We start from the raw sequence: 22,255 nt of genomic DNA, 5'->3' as shown, positions 1-22,255 counted from the left end.
TCGCAGCGCAGGCTGCTGCGGCTCGGTAAAGCTCAGAGCAGTAGTCCAGAGTGACTCTGGATTCGGGGCGTTTGTTCCAGGATCTCAACAGGGAGTTCTGCTTTTAGAAGAGAAATGCTTATTGCTGTATAAAAGTCAATCCCCCTCCCACCCCCCCCAAACGTAAGCTGAGCAGCTGACAGCCAAGACATACAAAAACACTTGTGACTTGAAAACCGTGGCCAAGTGCACGCATTTTTCTGCACAGCTGAGTTTGTGGTACGCATAAATTTGCTGTTCTCTTTGGCGGATAGTTTCTCACATGTTTGACTGAGTCATTACCTTGCCACAGCTCCGACAGTGGTGCTTCCTGCGAATGACGGTGAAAGGAGCCTTGCACGCAGTGCAGTAGCTGCAGACTTCATCTGGAACCCAGTCAGGAGGATCTGTCAGAAACACAGCAACAAAAAGGGAACATAAATCAAAAGGGAATAAAAACAAACATGCAATTGCCAGATCCTCAAGGGAGTAGGGAGAATGAAACAGAACAACAGCTGCTTTCATCTGTGTTTCTGAAGGCGCTTTGCGAACAGGCAGCTAGGTGAGCTGAGGATGCCCGAGAGGGCTCAGCTCCCCCCTTCGCGGCCGGCACCCACCTTGGGCACAGCACAGCAGGCACCGAAACAGCACACGGCAGCTCTGGACTCAAAATGAAATATATCCTATTCAAGTGAAAGTGGCAGGGAAAAGGAGATAAGCAAAATAAAGTATGAAGATAAGAGACTACTAAAGCTGAGCTGGAACACAGGTGTTTTTGTCAATGCAACCAGCCATCAAAACAAGCTTAGAGCTGGGACCATTCCCAGGCTCTTCAGGCCTCCCTACAGAAAGGCCGACTGCTTTTCCGCAATGAGGCAAGCAACTCTACAGACAAACTCGGAGCCTGATCACTGTCTGCTAAGCTATTAGGACTCTTACTGGAAGTCACCAGTAACTACAACAAAACCACAAAATCAAGTGTACAAGACTTAGCAAAGAAAGGATTCGACCATTACCCCTACCAGCGTGTTTCAGTTGTTTATTTCTCCTGTGAGCTCCCTAACTTCTCATAAAAGCCAAGCAGGGAAATGACTGGGTTTTGGCAAAGCAGCAGGTATTAGGCTCACTTCTGCTGAGCTGCTTCTGCTAGCGACAGGCTGACAGGACCCTCAGAGTCTAAAATGACGAGTGTAGAAATGATGTAGCTGATTGCTTAATTACGTTGTTAAAAATCTAATGAAGGGCAGAGCAAGTTCTATCCAGAAGGAATTCATGGACACAGGGAACACAAACTGCTGGATGTGTTTACCCAAGTTCCCAGTAAGCAGCTCCTCTCCGCGTATTATTTAGAGTATGCAACCCATGCACTTGCTGATTTATAAACCTGACAAGCAAGATCCCTGCCTCAAGGAGCATATTATCAAACAACGAAACATATGGTGCAGTTAACACAGAGGTCAAGAGGGCTACAGCTACAGGCACAAAGATAATTAAATGAAAAATCCACCGTATTGTTCAAACATAACCGTGACCAGTTCTCATGTGTTTGTCACAGTGCAACATTTGTCAAATTAAAAGTAAAAAGGATATAGCACTCAATGCAGAAAATGTTCAAAGAGCAGATTAATAAAAACAAAGAGAACTTCCAATTTTGACTCAGCTTTTATGGGCTCCTCTAAACTATTTTGGAAGTTAAACTAGTTTAAGGAAGCAATCTTTTGTTTAATGAACAAACTCGTCTGATAAAGGTCACAACTATAGGGACAGCAACCAATACCAGTGTCTGCGTGCAGAGAAAATGACCGATGTGGTGAAAAAGAGGAGGTTGCACATAGCAGCCTTCACCTCTTCCCTGGGAACAGTTCACCAGAAAATGCTCTGTGGGGACACAAGGCTACAACATCCTACTCAAAAGCAGGCTTTCCTACGGCAGCAGGGAGATGCAGGACTGCCAGTTTGCGTCAAAGCGTTAACAGCAATGAAACCAAGGGATTTTCCTTTCCAATTCTTCTCCTTCTCTGCAACCTCTCTAGCCATACATGTAACTTGTCCAGTGAAACTTACTCCCAATGTGATGTCGATATTGAAAACTTGCATCACTTTCACAGGAATCTCTGATCTGAAACCATGGCAAGCCTGCTGACCTTGGAGCATCTCCATGTTCTCCATCCAGGAGGTCCCTTGGGTTATCACATATATTCCGAACAAAATAACTGAGCCAATAACGATATTCATGTTTAAAACTTGCCATTAGACTACATAGCCTTGATTATGTTTTCAGGGATGTAATTATCCTGTTGATTCTCACTAATTTTAAAGACAGCAAAATTTAGGAAGTTATTCAGGTTTGGTAAGATGCCTACTTCACTACCGAAGCTTTATCAGCTGCGTTATACTGTGGGCTACCATGCTGAGCTAGTTACCGATTTTAATATTCACAGAAAAGCCACAAAACACAGGCCCTTTTTGTACAAACTGCAGCATGCTAATCTGAACTACAGCTTCCACAGCAGCTTGTACCATAATCACTCCTTCCCTTAGATCGTGATTAGGCCAGACACATTATAAGCTAACACAACCCCACCACAAAGACTCTGGAGCTCATCAGCAGAAAGCAGCTTTCTTATCAGGTGTTTACCATTCGGGTTTTGTTTGGTTTTTTTCTGTGGTTGCCCTTGAAATGTAATGTTGAAAAAGTTATTTTTTAATTGACCTTGTATGGATTTAATTGTCTCCAGTGCTAAATAAAAAGAAAAATTGCAAAAAAACCCATGAGAAACAGCAAATTTATTTTAATAATGACCTTATAAACTCATAATAGTCATATAATCCACAGTTCATGGTTACAGAATTACTTGACTGCCAGATGAATTCATTTGCAAACTTTGTTTTTATAACTGCATAAAAGAATAAATCACATCTTAGTGGTACTCAATGTATAGAAACAGTACAACCCTCTCTACAGAATGCTCTCCCCCATCAGTGCGACTCTCTGCCTCCACATCGGTGTCACGTCAGCCGATTCACTATGTGAACGCATCGGCAGAGCGAGCTCGAGGGCATGTTTTCCCCCAGACGGCGACTCCACAAGAGCAAGGCCCTTGGAGAGGGCTCTGCGGCCACCCCGCGCCCCGTTGCGTCGGGGCTGGGGTGCCCTGCTGGCATCCCAACCGCTCGCACCGAGCTCAGCTGCACTGCAGCACACCCCCAAATAGTAACACTTAGTTACGTAACGGCTTTTAACATTCAAAATGCTGTACGAACATTAATTGCTTTAATCCTCATCACTCAGCTACAGTCAGTAAGTCTGTGTGGGGAGAAGTCAGGAAAGAAATGTCTTGCCCAATATCATACAGTGGTACAGTCCTGAAATAACACTCGAAATAAGAAACTTTGGGCCATTAGCCCCGTGCCTTTGCTTCCAGTTGTGACTGAAAAAGTCCTTACACCGAGTACAAACCCAGAGGCTTCATTTTGAGAGTATGCACTTGCTGAGAAATTAAACGCCATCCGGGACTGGAGCCCAGGCGCTCGCACTGTCAGGAAGGACGAGCCCCGAATGACTCGGTCTCTCCGAGCCCCTGCAAGCCCCAGCGGCAACGGGATCAACACCCCTCGGTCCCCTTCACGCGCCTCATCTCGCTCAACCTCGGGAGCAGCCTTTCTGACTTACGTATATGAACGATTGAGTCATCAGGCTTTTTATAGAACAGGTTTTTGAAATATTCTCCGAAGAGCAGTCTCATGAGGGGATAAAGCTTCGATACGAGGAGCAGAGCGAGTTACACAAATGAAGCCCTCAGCATTAGCCTGAAGACACGCTGGAAGCAGGGCAGCAGCACCGCACCCGTAGGCTTTTTATGTTATAGTCCTTCTCCGGGCTACGCTGCTCCATTAGCTCTGCATGCAGCAGCAAATGGAAACACCCAGTCTCCAAAGCACCGTCTGCCTGTGCTTCGGGGATTTGTACGGGGAATGGAGGGAAAACCTTGGTCGTGGGCTAATTGGCCCACTGCTTTATCGTGCAATGAGAGTTAAAAGAAGTCTGTTGGGAAACAGAGGAAGACCACAGCACAAACATCAAAGAGGAGGAGGCAGGGAGGGAAGGGATTAACAAGACAGAAAGACTAAAGAAATAAATTTTAGAAGAAAAACATTAAAAGCATGTACAGAAAAAAAAGGCAAAGAAAGGAAGAAAAACAAGTATTTAAACAAATAAGAAACAAGTTTAGAGAAATGAAAAGGCACAAGATTAAATAGTGTAAAGACTAAAAAAGACTTTTGGAAAGGAGAAACAGTATTCCCAACTCTTAACTATTCAAAAATCTTGCATTACGATCTCCCATATATCATTAAATTTTACAGTCTTATTTGTTTTATGCTGTAGCTTTTCAAATTCACCTTCACATGTCTCTGCAACTTCATTAGCTAAAAAAGTTTTCTGTTCTATAAAAGTTAGAAATCTCACGTAAGTCCAAGATGCTGGAGCTTTAAGAAAACCACAGTCATGATAAAAATCATAGACTCCGTAAACACTGTCAAAAAGCACATGTGAATTCATTTTGCTTAAATATGTGCAACAGATCTACTGCAGTCCCATCTAATCTTAGAAAACCAAGCAGAACACCTCTGTGTCCCGGACCACAAGGAGAAGAGAGCCTGGACCCGGATCCATCAACAGTGTTGATTCAAACAGGATTAGACCAGAAAGTTCATTCCATGGTGCTGAGACACATGAGACAGGTCAGGGGGTGGGGGAGGGAAATAATCCCAAAAGTTGTTGGAGCTTGCAGAAGGTCTCATTTAGCAAATCTATACGCTGGTAGAAAACAAATCAGAAAACATGTGTACCACAACTCCCTGTTTAACAGCAGCTACTAAACCCTAAGCTTCTGGTGGTGTTTGCATTATGGCCAGACAATTCAGAGAAAAGACCCCTTTCTGCATCTTTTGTTTTTATCAAATATTTCTAAAACAGAACTCAAACTGAAAGTTCCTCCTGCATCGATGTGTATCAGATTTTAGAGCGCATCATGCATCGTACTTTAACCTAACTAACCTTAGAGGGCTGTTCCTACAGCAACCTGCAGAACTTAGGCCACTGCAGCCGTCAAAGTGCATTACTCTCGCAGCTGCAAAAAAGGGCAGATCGGCTGTAGCTCTTCTGATGAAAGCAGGAATTGTAAATTCTCACTGTTTTAAGTATGGAAAGTAGAGAACTAAGGTTACATGACTCTACCCCTCACTTCAGCTGCCACGGTAAGATGAACCCTTTTGTCCCTTATCACGCATAATTTTCCACATGTCATTCCGGGCCATCTCTGACTTTTATGCAAGATTCCTGGGAGGCAGTTGTACCCAAGTAATCTCTACCCTTGCTCAATGGATTCAGTGTTGATTAGAGCTGGCTTGAAATTTTTCAATAAAAATTTTCTGCTTCAACAATATTATTTGATGAAAATTTCAGGGGTGACAGAGGAAACAGAGGTACAGACATATTAGCTTCAGGGACAGCTCTTGTCAAAGAGCTTTCTTAGGAGGGAGTTTCTGTGCAAATCTAGAAAGCTTTCACCAGAGCATGGGGCTTAAGCCTCTGCTCTGCCTGATTCCACATGATCCTGAATGATAACATCCTGCGTCCGTTCTGCACAGGTATGTGACCAGCAACTCATTCTTTGGGCAAAATAATTATTTATATAAAATGGAACAATGTTTTCTGATAGAAAACACCGACTTCCACGGGGATATGGTTCAAATCTTCACTTTAAATCAGATGAACCAGAGACTTGGATCTTCCATGTTACTAGGAGCCTTTCTCTGTAAGAGCTATCAACATTACAAACTAGAAGCAAGTTGATAATGTAGATCTATATACTAGATGCCAGAAGAATACTCAATACGTGTATTTTTAGGACAGAAAAATTTCAAACCTAATCAAAATCCCAGTTATGCCATTGTGGGGTTGAACAAGCCTGTGCTCTACAGTACTTATGGGATGTTTCCTCCTCCTGCAATGAAGTCTCAACAAGTTCCACACTGTGCTGACAGAGAGGGATAGTCTTTGAAAAGGTAAAAGGCTCTGAGCAAGTTCTTAAAACGTAAGTCAGATCAAATTATTGCAATACAACCCAACAACTGTACAAAATCAACTGTACAAAATTTTACATGCACGATTATGACAAAAACAACTATACAAAATTTTACATGCATGATTAAATATGCTCAGTTGATTATAAAACATTGCTTCAATATGGAAAGCTCAATGTTAGATTCTTCTCTCGCACAGTGTACGCAGAGCTGCTGAATAAGGAAAAGGTAAAAAGTTATGTGGACAGAATATGTTTGGCCACTGAACTGTGCAACAATTTAACTTCTTTCATTTAGAAAGTGTTGCTGGTCATCATTATAAATAATAGAGTAGCCATGGGCATGTAGAGAACAAAAGAAAAATCGAAGCATTCAGCTAGGGTTGTCAGCTAATTCTAGACTCAGGGTGATTATATTCTGCACATACGGGAGCATGGGTGGGTTTTCTTGAACTTGTGACTTCTTATTGCAACAAGAACAAGAGCTTGAGCCTTGGGACCATAAATTACTGAATCGTGCTTGTGCCGCTGGTTGGACAGCGGCGAGGACTTGTGACTAGACAAAAGTGGGTGGGCTGGAACATTACGAGATGGAAAGGGATCAAGGAGAAATACCGTGCTGTTGCGCAGCGAACAGATGCTAACACCATTTGGCACAAACAGGTATTTGTACTGGCAGCCACAGCAAATCCATTACGGCTGGAGTTATAGCTAGGTGGTAGCAAGCAAGGCAGCTCTACATGGATGCTAGAGGGATAAGGAGTGAAAATGAATGTACGGTTGCAGAGAACGTTGAGATGCTACAGCAAATACTTTCATGGAGCACCAATAACTTCATAAAGCTTTAGTGTTTTCCCTTGAGAAAATCTTCCGATTTCTAGATGTCTCATGCTTATTCCTAGAAGTGTAACTCACTCTCTTAGCCAGCCTGTAACTTCATGACATTGACATTTAAAAATATTCACCCTCCCTCAATCGCAACAGATGAATCTTCCTGAGCAATAAATTACCCCAAAATACAGGTAGGGTCAAAACTCAGATTTGCCAAAGTTCACTATTAAAATCATCAAGCTCACAAGGGTAAACATTATGCTCCCCAAATATGGTGAGCAGGGACTTATGCTTGATCCCATTTACAGATTGATAAAGAAATGAATACATAAAAATCCTCATCAAGACAAAAAAAAGTTACTCTCTGTGTGTGTGTGTATATATATATGGGAACCTGCTGGCAAATACAAAGCGAGTTTTGCATTGGGGCTAGAAACATAATCCCAGACACATAAATGGCAGAATGACATTAAACTTCTACTTCCCTGATGTTTGTTTTTTTAAAGCTGTAATATGTATTAAGAATGACGCAGCTCTGTCCCAGCAGGGATACATTTATACTAGGTTAACGAAGAGTGATTTTCTTACATTTTCAAATATGGAGGCTTCCTTTAATTCGTATGTGACCCATGCTGCCCACTCTCAGTCCCACGCAAACTTCTTGGTCAGCTTATTATCCAACAGTGGTTTGTCCCAGGCTGGAGCTCAGGAACTTCCCAACATCCTTCTCTCCATGCTGGCTCACAGCTCACCAGGACACAGGGAGAAAGGCAGTACCACAAAAGGTCCTGGGACACAGGGACCTTCTGCTGTTACTGCAATTCAGAGCAAGTACCACTGGTAGCAAAGAGCCCCAAATGCTTTTTTCTGAGCAGCTGCCACTACAATTTGCTTTGAGTTTATACACAGAACTTTGTCCCCACTGGCCATCTCCATCACATAACCAGGGCATGAAATTTTACTATATTTAAAACTTATTTATGGAATGTTGTATAAATTCACCTTATAGTCTAGGAAAATATAAATGTATTTGCTTTATATTCTCTCCCTATAAAAATAGTGCTTTTAGTGCTTATAATGTTCTATGAAGTATAAATACATATGCTTTCCTGAAAAAAAGTCCTAGAGCATCAGGACAGCAAAGATGAACTTATACACCACAGGCTCATCTGTACTTTCAAAAATGCTTTTGTTGTGGAATACCAATTAATCTGTAGTTTATTGTATTTCAACCTTCAGAAGGTCACAGGATTTAACTCATATCCTTGCCAATGTCAGCTGGCTCATAATAACCATTCATATTTGTTTTACGACCCAGACCAGCTGGTGGGTTTTATATACAGTAAGAATGAGAAATCTGACAAAAACAAGTGATTCATCTTCATAATCTGAGTAGAGGCTGGAACCTTCAGTAGAATCTTAAAACTCTTCATTTATTTGTTCAGGTTGCTGGGCTTGCTTTCTTTTATTGTTATTACCATTGATTGGATGCAATCTTAAACATTTGGTGCTTTCGGTAAGAAGAATTCATTTGATAATTGGAAAAAGCTTTCCTGGCAGGTAGCTTGCTGGACTTTCTCAATTTGATACATGCTCAAGTTCTGCCACGATGGCAGAAGGGAGGAGCTACTGATGTGCTCATTTACTTTAAATTGTTTTCACTTTCAGCTGAAATCATTAAGAGTGACCTGAAGCATAGAAATGATGTACAAAAAAGAATATAATTAATTTTGGTGCAATGCTGTCAACAGATTGGTGCAACTCTCTCAGGCTTTGCGTTGAATCCTTTTACAGCCATAGCTACGGTGCACTCCTGTTGGTGGCCCGTGGTCCAGATTTGGCCTAGAGGACGAACCCGTCAGGCTTGCTGCGAGAAAGAGGGCACAGTGTTGATGCAGCAAAGGTTGCCTTAAGCACCAGGCATCTTCGTCTACACCCAAACATCAGCCAGCACAAAGGCTGCTGCTTCCACAGTGACAGCAAAAATGAAGTAGGTGGGGAGGTGTTATAAGGGGGAAAAGGCACATGGCTGCTGAGGTTAAAATATTGCTCTAAGTTTATGCCTCACACTGGATGCCTTAGGGATAGCAAAACCACGTATCCCACTAGCTATCACTGCATACCTCAGCAGAAAAAAAGTCTGTACAGCATTGTCAGCAATGACAACTTGGGACGTGAAGGGACAGAGGCCTGGAATGTATTGGAGGAGAGGGGACAGAATGGGTGTTTCTACAGTTCCCACAAATTCAACAAACTGACCCTCTTCAGATGCCCCTTTTTCTAGACCTTTTGTGGTTTGTTCTGGTTTGGAAGGTGGAGCTAATCTCCCTGCTCCCCAGCACCTTCTGTCTCTTTGTGACACAAAATCCCCGCCCATCAGCAAATCTGAAAGCTAAGTTCCAGCAGACTATGCTAGTTAGTTTACATAGTGAGAGGACACGTACGGATTTGTACAAGTAGGTATTTACAGCATAACCACTTACACACAAGCCAAGTAAGAGTCCCAGAGAAAGTCTGCAAGGCGATTGAGTCAGACATGCCCAAGCCTTCCCAGGGAGCACGCATGGGTACCAAAAGCGGAGTACCTGCAGGAGCACTGGCTAACTGGCTCTGTTGAGAGGATGTGTTAGCATGGGAAAACATTGTGCCACGGCAGCCAAGCTCATTCTGGCATCCAAGTCTACTTATTCAAAAGGGACTTGGTTGTCCCACAAAGCTCTGCTTTCCATCACACAGGCATATGTGAAATACCTGCTATTTCGGAACAAAGGTGCAGGCAGGGGGTTGGTTTTGCTGTAGTTACCTGCATGTGTTATTAATACTACCGGTTGAGTTTTACCATTCACTTAGGGCAGGGATGTAACTGGGTGCTGCAGGGGCCCTTGAAACAGGGCCCCCCTTACTGCACTCCTACGCAGCCATAATATCACCTAAGCGCCCAGACTGTTGTCCTCTATTTCAATAAATAACATCCCAAGCCATAGGCTGCACTTCTCCAAACATAAAACCTTCCCCATGCCAACAGAAGATGCCGTGAAAAGCTGAAGAATATTAAAAGCTGAATAATATGCCCGGGAAGTGAAGCGACTTTGCCGTGACAAAATGTACATCCATGAGAAAGTTATTCAGCATCCTGCAGTTCAGAATAACTTGCTTTCAAGTTCTGTAAGTCAAATTCACTGACAGCATCAGGCATCGATTCAAAACAAAAGAATATGAACTGAAATGGTAGAGAATGAATAATCTCTTGCATACTTTTCCAATACAGCCTATACATGGTAAGGATTTGCTTAAAGATTTGTTCTTTACTGCACCTTCTGTGACGTTCTGAATTATGGCACAATAGAAAAATCAATTAAAATGACTACTGAATAGTTCTTTATCTGCCACCAAACCATCTTCCTCCAGAAGAGATAATATTTCTACAGTGCATCATACATGAATTAGCCCTGCTATTCTAAATAGATAGATTAAATTTGAGATCCTTTAGCCTGCAGCTTCAGAAGAAGGGTGAGCAAGCAAACCATGGGTTTTCTATAAGCACAAAATAACTTATAAGTATGTAGCATTACTGTATAACGTAATCTTTAGGAGTTTCCCCCCCCCCCCCCCCCCCGTGATTTCTGATCTTTATTACAAATGACATAAACCAACATTTCTTTTCTGTTGGTCACCCCCCTCTGCGCACAAGCAGAGATGTACACTGCTTATCACTCAGTTCCCAGTCATCCTGCACTGAAAACCTCTCACTGTAAGAACACTAATGTACGTGGACAAATAGACAACAATATATCAAAGTTTTAAAGCACAGGGAAATTACTGCACGCTTGAATTTCTGGGAAGCTTAGATACAGTTTCACAGTTGATGATTGTCTTTTATTTCTCACTTGACCACAGAGACACCACCACTCTGATAATTGGGCTCCTGGTGTGCTGAAACCACCACTTAGCCCTGAAGATCAAAGCTGATTGCTTTCTTGTTTACTCCATCTCATACATGTACTTTCTCTTTTCTTGTTCTTTGACTGCAAGTGCTCTGATATCTTTTAATCCATTTTTTATACAATGTTTACCATACTAGGGCTACAGTCCCTAACTGACTCCTAAGCACTCCCGCAGCAGCTCAGATTAAAAAAAGGGAAACAAAAACTTTTGAGCTCTCAGAATGCTTGAATCCCGACCAAAACTTTGAGACTTACATATGCACTTTTCTTAACTCTTATCATGTATTCAGTGAGATTTGAGTAACCTCAGCAGACTTACCTAAAACTAACCTTTTCTTTGAAGTAATATGGTAAAGAATATGAAAATAATAACCAAAATATTTTTATAATATTGAAGACAAAAGTGAAGAAAATATGAAAGGTACTTCTACTGTGGGGAAAAGTAGCACCTGCACATATAGCAAACGATATCAAAGATCTCTTTAGATTTGGCTGAGATGACCTTACTTACGGCTTTGCATCTTACACAACATCACGTGTAATGCCACAGGCTATATTAAAGCCTTTACTATACAGAACCTTTCTCCACTGATACAAAGGAATTCATACTGGATATGACAATTTGTAGATCAGAGTTTCATGAGGCTGTTAGAAAAAAAATCTGGAAGAAATATGCTCAGTTTATCATCTGACTTCGTCTCTAAACTATACTATGACAACATTTTTATAGTCACTTTCCAGAGAGAATCTTTAAAAGAGTTTCTTTCTTTTCATTTTAATGATTATTTTTTAATACATCAGTGTTGTATCATTTTAATTCTCAGAAAAAAGAAAGTACCTTCAAAGTCACCATCTCTGGCTTTTGCTGCAAGTTCTGAGGATGATATACTTTCTTGACATAAAGCACAGTCTTCCAGTGCTGCATTCCTTAAACCCTGATTAACTGTAAAAGAAAAAAAAAAAAAGTACTGAAATTCTTATTTTTCCAATTTGCACTTAAAATACTCATGTTAGGACTTCTGGGATTAGATTACAGCAGCATCTATATGAACCTTCTTATACTTCTTGCTTTTTCTTTACCCTGCCACAAACAGTAATTTAAAAGTCTCCTCTATTCTTCTTTGGAATGACAACAGAAATGAAAGATGCTGTTATTACAGACATACAGTCCTCTTCTGCAGTTTAGCTGCATCCCGTATTTTGCTTCCCAGTTCTTAACTTGGATCCTTTACAAAGAAGGAGACTATAAGAACAACCAGAGATTCCCTAGGTGAATCACACACACATCAAATTACATATATCAAAGAGAAACTTCATTCCAAAAGTCCCTGACTTCTATTCACTCGTTTTGTTTATGCTTACTGTTGTCAACTGTTGTCAACACTTTTTTTCTAATGTAATAGTTCATCCATTAGAAATTATTCCAACCAAATACTGTTGGCTAATATATTTCCTAGTGGTAATTCTTTACAGCTCCAGTTTGTTTATTACTCTTATTTGAATGCTCAGGAGCTCTTTGATCCTCCCTAGCAATTCTGTCTAACCCCATTTTTATTTGCCAATGAAAAAAACAGTCTCTCTTCACATCATGACATCCTGCCACCATAAAAATGTTGTGGAAGTTTCAGCCACAAGTCATAGAGGACTGTAATGCATCTTGTGCATTATCCCACTGCAGAGTTGGGTTGGAGGTTTTTCTGCTAAATTTAACCAACTTTTAACTTAGTGTTTCATATAAAATCCTAAATGCTTTTAAATGAAACTGGGCGAAAGGGAAAGGAAAAGTTTTCAATCATGTGGAAAGGGAGGGGAAAAAAAAAAAAAAAAGAGAGCTCCAATAACCTTCAGATGCTGATAGTTCTAATCATAACAAAGGACAAAGGTAATTGCAGTCTTGCTGGGATGACATGGTTATTTTTAGATAAGTTAGCAGACTTGCCTCTTTGAAAAAGAAATAATCAAAATGGTGACAGAGAAAAAAAAAATCTTGCATTGGCTCATGATCTAGTTCTGGTTCTATTATCTTAATTAACTAGAATTCCAAAGTTCATATTTTTCTATTTTAAAGCCAAATGCAGCATTCTGCAATTTCTACAAGACCATCCAGATTTCAGCGTTTTCCTGAGCATTCTCATCTTATAGTCTGCTCTTTTTACACAGCTATTTAAACTTCACAAAGACGCATGTCTTGGTAAATTAAAATGTGTCCAGTGTGAAATAATACCAGGAAAAAAAAGAAAATCTATGGAATCCAAACCCTGCATAGGTTATGTTATGACCATATGGGCTACAAACATTGTTCTGTTATACATAGGAATATGGAAATGAGCAGACACACTCTGAAGGCTTTAACTCTTTCAACATTTGCCTCAAGTCATATTCCTGTGTACCTATACTTCCAGTCTGTTTCCCTGACTTTTTTTTTTTTTTTTTTTTTAAACTTAGGCCAAATCACTGTACAGTGAGCCCTGCCAAAAAGTTAACAGAATGTTAAGGAAATTCTTGTCAAATAGTCCATGGATCTCCACAGGCTACCAGGAGAAATTCACTATAGAAAACCAATGTGTAAATCTCTTTACCTTTCTTTTGCTTTTCTTTGTCTTCTGTTTCAGGTTTGGTTGCCATAACTTCAAACAAGGTCTTTAAGATACTTCTCAGATCACTAGCATAGTTTGTCTGCAGCTGGTCAGCAACACCTAGGAGTTTAAGAAATCAGGTGAACCATACTAGACTATTGTACCACCCTTAAAAAAAGTAAATTTGTCTGTTGCTATCAGTAACAGCCTCATATTTATTTTTGAGGGGATCACTTGCTTGTGTTAGGAATAAAAATTGAACATTTAATTAAACTAATTTTCCATAATGGCCAAGTTACATTCTGGCCTTTATGCTGCAATTTGATACATAGCTTCCTTGTCCTCTGGCAGCAAACACTGAGAGATTGTTTTTGCATCAAAATACAACTGCTGCATCAAATCTCTTCCCTTGATGACACAGGGCATCACCAAGAAAAAGGAAGCACTTTCAAGTCAAACCTGTTGGCACGCCCAAACTCTTCATCACTACAGGTCTAAGATGTCTGCATCTCTGATTCTGTAAGTTCCCATTAGGTAACAGGTCCTTCTACACCAGTCTGCAACTTAGGCCCCAAAACACAGTCTTCCTGCAACTTCACCTCTAGTCTGTTCTACCATAACTTTATGTGCACCAAGGAAAACAAAAGAAAAAAGGATGAATAGTTTTTATATTCAGAACAAAAGGCTACTCTCATACCTGAGATACAGACAAAAAGGCGGTGAATAAGATCATTACTGCCGTGAAATCTGGATCTGATCTTTTCTCGGTTGGCAATTTTAGCAGCCTGCAAAGCAAGCTGGATTTCTTCCTGATCAATGTCATCAGATGAACAAGAACTCGTCATTAAACTGCTGTCGGAGAAAAAAAAAATAACGTAAAGAAAAGTAATGTAAATCTTCACTCCATTGTTCAGGATGTTCAGCAAATCCTAATGGATTTATGACTCAACCAAGGCTCTATAGCAAACAGGAACTAATTGCTGTAAATTCTTGAAGTTAACCAACATGCAATCAATCACCATCATGTTTGATTTTCACTCTGTGGCATAGCTGCAAAAAAAAAAAAAAAAAAAAAAACAAAAAACAAAAAACTTTTAAGCAGAAAATCATTTGTCTGTATTTTATTGCATTTTCCATAGCTATTACAAAGTGCTGTGCCATTTTTCACATTAACTTCTTCTAAAAGCTCAGTCCTGAGACCATAACTCCAAAAATCCAAAAGGGGACTATCAACCTAAAAATGAGAAGGTTAGTTCTGAAGTCAACTTAGAAATTTATTAATGTGGAAGTTAACATGAAAAAAAAAAAGAATTGCTGAATTATGTTACCTTAAAATAGTGAGAATAGAATCTAAATATAACCTAACATAAAAAAATGGAAAGAAGGGTGATAAAATATAATTTACACAGAGAGGTAGATTAGTCCCCTTATATACCTAACTAGAAATTGCTGAAATGTCAAACTATTCTAAGAGAATGGCTCATCAACTCCAAAGAGACTAAAATCTGTCACCAAATCTCTACTAGAGATTTAAATTTTCTTTTAAAGACCAGATGCACAGTTGCCAGCCATTTCCACCCCCACCCCACTTTATGGAGAGGAAGCTTGAAACAACCTGAGACCACAGGGAAGCTTTGGTGGGAATTCAGCTTCTTCAAATATCAGGAATTACCTAAACTATTTGTAAATTGTGATGTATTTTTAAAACAATGAAGTACTTAGGAAAAAGTAGCACTTTGCCAATGGAAAAGCCCTTAATTGGGAGTAGAGCACAGGATGTAATTACACTGAAGTCCTAAGGATTCACTGTGTTGACTGAAGGAGACATGCCTTCTTACTCTACTACATTCAGAGACAGAGGAACACTAAATCATTTTTCCCCACAAATTGGAAAGAAACTAATCTTGCCAACGATTACAAAAAATGAGAATATTTTACTTATAATCATACTTTGGCTGTCCAAAACTCCAGCACTCTCTACCATGCAGACAACTACTATGTTAAAAAAAAAGGTTACCGACTGCATAAATAGCATGCATAATGAAGGAAGTAGTTTCTAACACATTCCGAGTTCAATCCGCTTTCATTAGGTGCTGAAACATTCACCGCCTTGCAGATCCCATCCCTACGGCAGTATGCATGAGCAGTTACTGCAGGATAAGACACATAGGTAACATTTATAATTATTGTAACAAAATTTCATGGGATATAGTTTTGAAATTCTACCTGTAGGCTATACAGGCAATCCTTTAAAATGTAAAAATGCATTTATTAGGCCAGTCTTAAATGCCTTAGTAAAAACAGAACTGAAAAGAAATAAATACCGGACATTAGTTACTGACAGAAATAAGAATGGAAAATGTGTGGCACGAGTACCTTAACTGGCTTCCCATTCTTTCAAAGACAGAGTAAAGAGCGGGCTTGCAAAAGACTCATTTGGTTCATGTTATCTATTGCTATTAACAAAAGCAAATTCTTGTAAAAAGATGTTAGTTCTATGTTTACACTTCCCTTAGCATCACAACTGACTAGGTTTATTAAAGATATGAGAACCAAGTGAGAGTTCCCTCTCTTAATTTTTCCTTTGCTTTTCCATAAGGGATATTTTTTACATACATATAAAAAAATATAATAGCAAGCCTGTAAGTGTGGAAAGGTTTGTGTTCAAGCCAATGAAAAGATTATTAAGAATATGGCTTACGAAGGAGTAAGCTGAAAGGCAGCGTGAGCCAGGAAGCAATTCCCGATTCGCAATGGTACGCGGCAGGTGATTGCCTATTTGCACAAATGCTCACATATGCAGATAAAGGAGTTGACCTGCCTTGTAACATGGCCCAATAAGGTCTACTTTTTTCCTTGTTTTTAAAAGACTTGATCTGACAGGGATACACAACATTTGCACTATAAATTGCTCTCCAAGGCAGGCACGGACCTCACGACGGAGACAACTGCAGTCTGTATGTAATCATATAATCCCAATACAATGGTCTCTTTGAAACTCCCCAAAAGCAAAAACCTTAGTGCAGGGGAAAGCAGCGGTGCTGATGCAAGGGTGACTCTTCTCTCCAAATTACAGTTGAAGAAATATTTCAAAGTAAGGTGTTAAGTGGGCAGAGAGCTGTGAAGAGTGCTTTTCAAGAATATAAACTACTTAGTTCTTTCCCACTTTGCAGAAAGGAAGAAAGGCTCATTCCACAATTCTGACCAATTTTAATAATAATGTTTGCCTTTCCAAGTCTCCTCCAACTGGGAGGAATGCAGTTTTACCTAATTCCTCCAAAGAATGTGATTTGACCTACTTACGTTCCAGGCTATTCTGCATTAGATTTTGTGGTGTGTCATTAAGACTGGTCATGTCCCACCACAAGACTGGCTGGAACTTTTTTTGTCCTGAAATCCCTAGCACAGAGCACACAAATTGCTTCAGCACTGTGGGATGGAAGGTCAGCATGTATGTATCCTCCCATTTATAACATACTTTCATATGCAAAGTCACATGTAAAGTACAATACCCATATACAAGACATTCAGAAAAGAGGATATTTTGTATTCAGGATTGCTTGTGCCATGGGAAAGATAAAAGTGAACGTTCCAGAATAACTTAAAACTGGACCTAAGAATCACTATGGAGTTAGAAACAATTACTCCACCTTTACCAACAGGACCAAGTCAGATTTAGACAAAAATGACTCTCAGAATGACTAATAACCATCTGTTCTTTACTTTAAAATATATGTTGCTGTTAAAGAATGTAGCCAGAAAATTAATATTGTAGAGGCAGTCAGAAATACTGTAAGAACAGAAACATAGCAATTGTTTCAGATAAAGAGCAAAACAGCTTTTCTTATAACAGGGTATCCCAAACAGCAGTGATTGCATCTATACAAATATTAAAGATTCTCTTGATTTTTTAAATTGATATTATAGAAAATAAACCTGAATTTTGATCTACAGAGTTTAGCTTACCTTTTCTCCCAATTATTCTTTCAAACAAGTTATTTTTTCAGTTCTATAAGGAATACCATTCCTACTTGGCTTATCTAACATGCATAAATGGGCTTCAAAATTCTCAGCTGATACCAGATGTGTAGGAAGCATTTCATTAACGTCAGACTACACTCAGATCTGGAATGTTTCACTGCCGGTATCCGCAGAATCAAGTATCACTGCAGAATATAAATAGCCATACTAAATAGCTAGAGACAAGTCCTCATTTTCTCAACTTCTTGGTTGAAGGGAACCCTGCATTACCCAAGGAATTAGGTTAAGAGATAGGACCAAAATAAGCATGGAATTCCCCTTGTGAAATCTTTATCGTATAAACAATGTTTATCATGTTTATCATGTGTTTATTTTTCATATATCAAACACTGCAAAGTTAACATGTCTGGAGGTGAATATCAAGAAATGAGACATTATGTAAAAGGTTGATTCCAAACAGTAAACCTGCCTATACATTATAAAGGAACAGATACCCACTGGCAGATACAGTGAATTAAGCTTTTTATCTAACTTGGCTAGCAATTTTAAAACTACTCTCCGTTTGTCATGTTAGAAGAGTAGCAAGACTCTTTTATCACTTTAAAGATGTACCTCTAGAACAGTTGCCTGGTGTCAAAGCTTGACTGTGAAATTTAGTCAAATATGTACAAGCAAACAAAACCCAACAATGTAACTGTACACAATATCATCTTTCACCCGTAGAACCAATCTGCTTTACAGCTTTTAAGTTCCAAATGATACTTGTGAGCCAGGTTAAGCAGTAGTATCCATACACAAGCAGCGTGCCCAGGTGGCCATGAAGCCCAACAGCATCCTGGCTTGTATCAGGAATAGTGTGGCCAGCAGGACCAGGGAGGTGATCGTGCCCCTGTACTCGGCACTGGTGAGGCTGCACCTCGAGTGCTGTGTTCAGTTTTGGGCCCCTCACTATAAGAAGGATGTTGAGGTGCTGGAATGTGTCCAAAGAAGGGCAACGAAGCTGGTGAAGGGTCTGGAGCACAAGTCTTAGGAGGAGCAGCTGAGGGAGCTGGGGTTGTTTAGCCTGGAGAAGAGGAGGCTGAGGGGAGCCCTTATTGCTCTCTACAGCTACCTGAAAGGAGGCTGTAGCGAGGTGGGGGTCGGTCTCTTCTTCCAAGTAACAAGCAATAGGACAAGAAGAAATGGGCTCAAGCTGCGCCAGGGGAGGTTTAGGTTGGATATTAGGAAAAATTTCTTCCCTGAAAGGGTGGTCAGGCACTGGCACAGGCTGCCCAGGGAAGTGGTTGAGTCCCCATCCCTGGAGGTATTTAAAAGCTGGGTAGACGTGGTGCTTGGGGACATGGTTTAGTGGTGGACTTGGCAATGATAGGTTAACGATTGGACTTGATGATCTTAAAGGTCTTTTCCAACCTTAATGATTCTATAATGGAAGATAGGACTGTGGAACTAGAATATTATGACTGACACTTTCGAATGGCCAGTCATTTTAGTTATCTGTGATACTGATGGCCTTGTGCTGAATTTTTTTGGTCATTGGCACTCATCCAAAACTAGTAAAACCAGCAAAGTCTAAAATTGAGCAACCAAAGTCAATTGATTCAAAGTTGGTCCAAATTTAAATATTTTACATTTGTGCTCAAAAAATAGTCAGTGCTAGTAGAAATCTGTGACTACTCACAGGTGTTTCCTTCCAAATTTGTCTAGTAGTATTTGGTCCATTAAACCTGAAATCTGCTCCGACCTGAATGCAGAACTTAGGAGATTCTCTCGAAGAACTTCTCATTACTCACAAACAAACCCTCAAAGTATCTTAAGTATGCATTAAATATAGAGGAATGGCAGATAAAAAGAATTTAAAATTTCACTGTATCAAATACAATGAATACAAAGAAATCAAATGAATTATGTTTTCAAAAGAATAATAAAAAACTTTAAGAAAGTGGTCTGGTTTTATTTGTTTGTTTTCAGAAATCTTAGAGCAAAAGTGGTCACTATTTGCAAAGGAATAACCCTAACATATCTATTCTACTATAAATGATGCAACTATATCACCAAATTTAATAGGAAATTAAGATCACCCTCTAAGTCTTTAATTTCAGGCAAGGTTCTTGATTACAACTGATTTTCAGGCACAGATTTCAGAAGATTGTCAGCGGTGCCTTTAAACTGAGAGGGCTCAAGTTCCAGCAAGACAAACTCATCCCAGTAAAGTCTAAGAGCAAAACACTTGTAAGTTCTATGAACAATACTACAAATGTTTACTAGAAAAGTGTTCACACATAATTCAGTGACTATCCTTACACCATTCCTATTCACTTGCTTGAAATCTTCAGCAAACTGCACATGCATAGATGTAAGTAGCAGGCAACTATTTGCAACAAAAGAGGTAACACTTCCTGCTGTAGTTGGAATTCAAAGCTTGTGAATCCACTTTATAGTGAATTAAAAATCCATGTATTAAATGGTAGTATTCTGATGTAGAGGTTTACCTACTTTGCAAAACCAGAGTGATAAATTTGGAGACAAAGTTGCCCTTCAGCTAAATTTCATACACGCTATACAGAAGCAGGTGAGATGCCTTCTACAGTAAGGAAATGTGACAATTTTGCAAAAGGTTTTCTATGATTTCACACATTCCTATTTACACAAAAGGATACTACAACTATAAACCATGCTGAAAGGTTTTACAGAAGAACAGTAGTCCAATTCTTAAGTATCAATTATAGTTCATTAAAAAATTGATGACAGACTGCCCACAAATTATAAAACAGTGTAGTTCCTTGGACTTAAATGACATCAATTCATTTGCACTAGTTGGCCTTAACAAATCTCTCATGTCCATTACTGAAAATGCCACGTTTTGAATAACTAAGATAAAGATATATACATGTATAGCTGTATCATGTACATGAATTTTCATATTTATATGTTTTGAATATTCTAGTTCTTATATTTCTCAAAAAACATTATCATGCGCTCCCTGCCTTTCATTTTTGTTCATACAGAATTTAGCACAATGGCCACCTTATGCTCTGTGTACAATATCAGTAATGTACACTTTTTATCCAGCCTTTGATATTTAAAGTTTTTTCTCTCACATCTGAATTTTTTCATACTTTAATTAAAAAAAAAAAAAAAACCACAAACAAAAAAACCCCAAAAAAACTCTTGCAGGCAAATCTATGTTATTGTCTGCACACAATTTCTAAAACTACTTCAGTAACTGGTACATTCATCCCACTAATACTCATGTAGGCTGTAACTGGAAACCCCACCACTAACCTGTCAACCTGTCTTTCCAAAGCTATTAGTCTCACTTTTATTACTCTTACTTTTATACTTCATAAGTCTGTAGTGAACTCTGGGTTCCAATTTGCAAAAAAAAGGAACAAACAACTGCTCCAAAAGCCATCTAAAAGATCAGACAATAGTTGGGGAAAGACAAAGGTTGTATACATGAGGAATGACAAAAGGAAAATGATAGGCATTCGGTAAGAGCAGTATGACTCCATGTCAGTAAAAAAAAAATATTGCTACTTCCCATTCTGCTTTTTGCAGTACCTCTGGTGTTTCTTTTTGGATTCTCTCACAAGAAATACAATAAACAGCAGGTTAAACCCTTTGGTTTTGATATGGTTGGAAGGAAAAGTATGAGATTAACGGCTTATTACAATTATGTTAAGTGAAGGGGGTGGCTACACTTTCTATTTTAGAGTAATTTAAATAAAATTCAGAACATGTCTTATTATTTGGGTAATAGCATATAGTTATTTAGCTAAGGACTATATGTTAAGGAATGACCCCAGAAGCTACATTTAAAGCAGACTAAAAAAAGCTTTAATTTATAACTTTATTTCTTGACTTTTTAACCCTAATATTTTACTAAGTCAAGAGAGTTTTTGCATGCAATCCCTTAGGTATTTTCTCTGCATTTTAAGAGAAAAGGCTAAAAAGACAGGGGTGGGGGGTGGGGAACAAGACAACCCATAAAGTGTTCCCAAGGCTTCAAAACTTTGTCATGAGAAACAAATAATACAACTGCATGCAAATTCCTCCATCAAGAACAATCTAGCTAGGCACTACCAGAAGGAGTGGATTGACTACACTACAGTATTATCACATATATCAGCAATGCCCAGCTCCATACATGGTAGGATATATGCTAGAAGCCCCATCTGCTGTCAACCTTTTGAATTCCACAGTAGGGGAACTATTTTTCATACATTGCAAGATTTGCAGAAGCCCCTTCACATCTTTTGCCCCAGTAGAGGTAGGGAAGCCGAGCTGATTAAATGAGTAATTTGGCTAACAGCATTAGCCATGTGTCCTAAGTGATACCTTCAATCAGGAAAAATTCCTGAGCATTGAAGACTACCAAATTTGAAATCAACAGCAACAACTTCTGCTCCACACTCCAGCAGCTTCTGCAGCTGCCCACTCTGTTGGAAGAACATCTGAAATCCTTCCTCAGCTCTTCAAACCTCAAGCTGCAGAGCATTCTCGCTGTACTTACCATGTTGAACTTTTCAAAAACCACAGCTGTTGAAGCAGGATGTTGCCAAATAGATCCACCATAAGAAACTCTACCTAGACAACGGACTTATTCAAACTCATTACCACTGCAGCCTGAGCTTTCGGAAGAATGCAAAGATTTCCCATATTTCAAATGGGAATTAAAATAAACATTGCCAGCACAGGATCTATCAGCTTTAACAGTGCTCTCTCCCAAATAGCTTTTTGGTTCATTATAGATAAAACTTCTCTAAGATTGATTATGAACAAATAATTTAGAGCATTAGTAATGAACAGGGCTGCTTTC

At 39.4% G+C, this 22,255-nt stretch overlaps 1 protein-coding gene across 5 annotated transcripts in view; it reads right to left on the bottom strand.

Moving 5' to 3' along the window:
- ZFYVE28 (zinc finger FYVE-type containing 28) overlaps positions 1–22,255 on the bottom strand; it is a 164,512-nt gene that overhangs the window by 2,383 nt on the left and 139,874 nt on the right. For all 5 annotated transcript variants that reach the window (XM_082316418.1, XM_082316419.1, XM_082316421.1 and 2 more), the window contains 4 exons: positions 14,153–14,307; positions 13,459–13,575; positions 11,718–11,822; positions 322–425 (listed from right to left, as the gene is read on the bottom strand). In XM_082316418.1, the coding sequence (XP_082172544.1) occupies positions 322–425; positions 11,718–11,822; positions 13,459–13,575; positions 14,153–14,307 (481 nt within the window). The remainder of the gene's footprint in view (positions 1–321; positions 426–11,717; positions 11,823–13,458; positions 13,576–14,152; positions 14,308–22,255) is intronic.

This window comes from Platalea leucorodia, assembly GCF_965183815.1.
Source record: "Platalea leucorodia genome assembly, chromosome: 6".
In the NCBI taxonomy this organism is placed as follows: domain Eukaryota; kingdom Metazoa; phylum Chordata; class Aves; order Pelecaniformes; family Threskiornithidae; genus Platalea; species Platalea leucorodia.
This window is presented reverse-complemented; position numbering and strand designations above follow the sequence as displayed.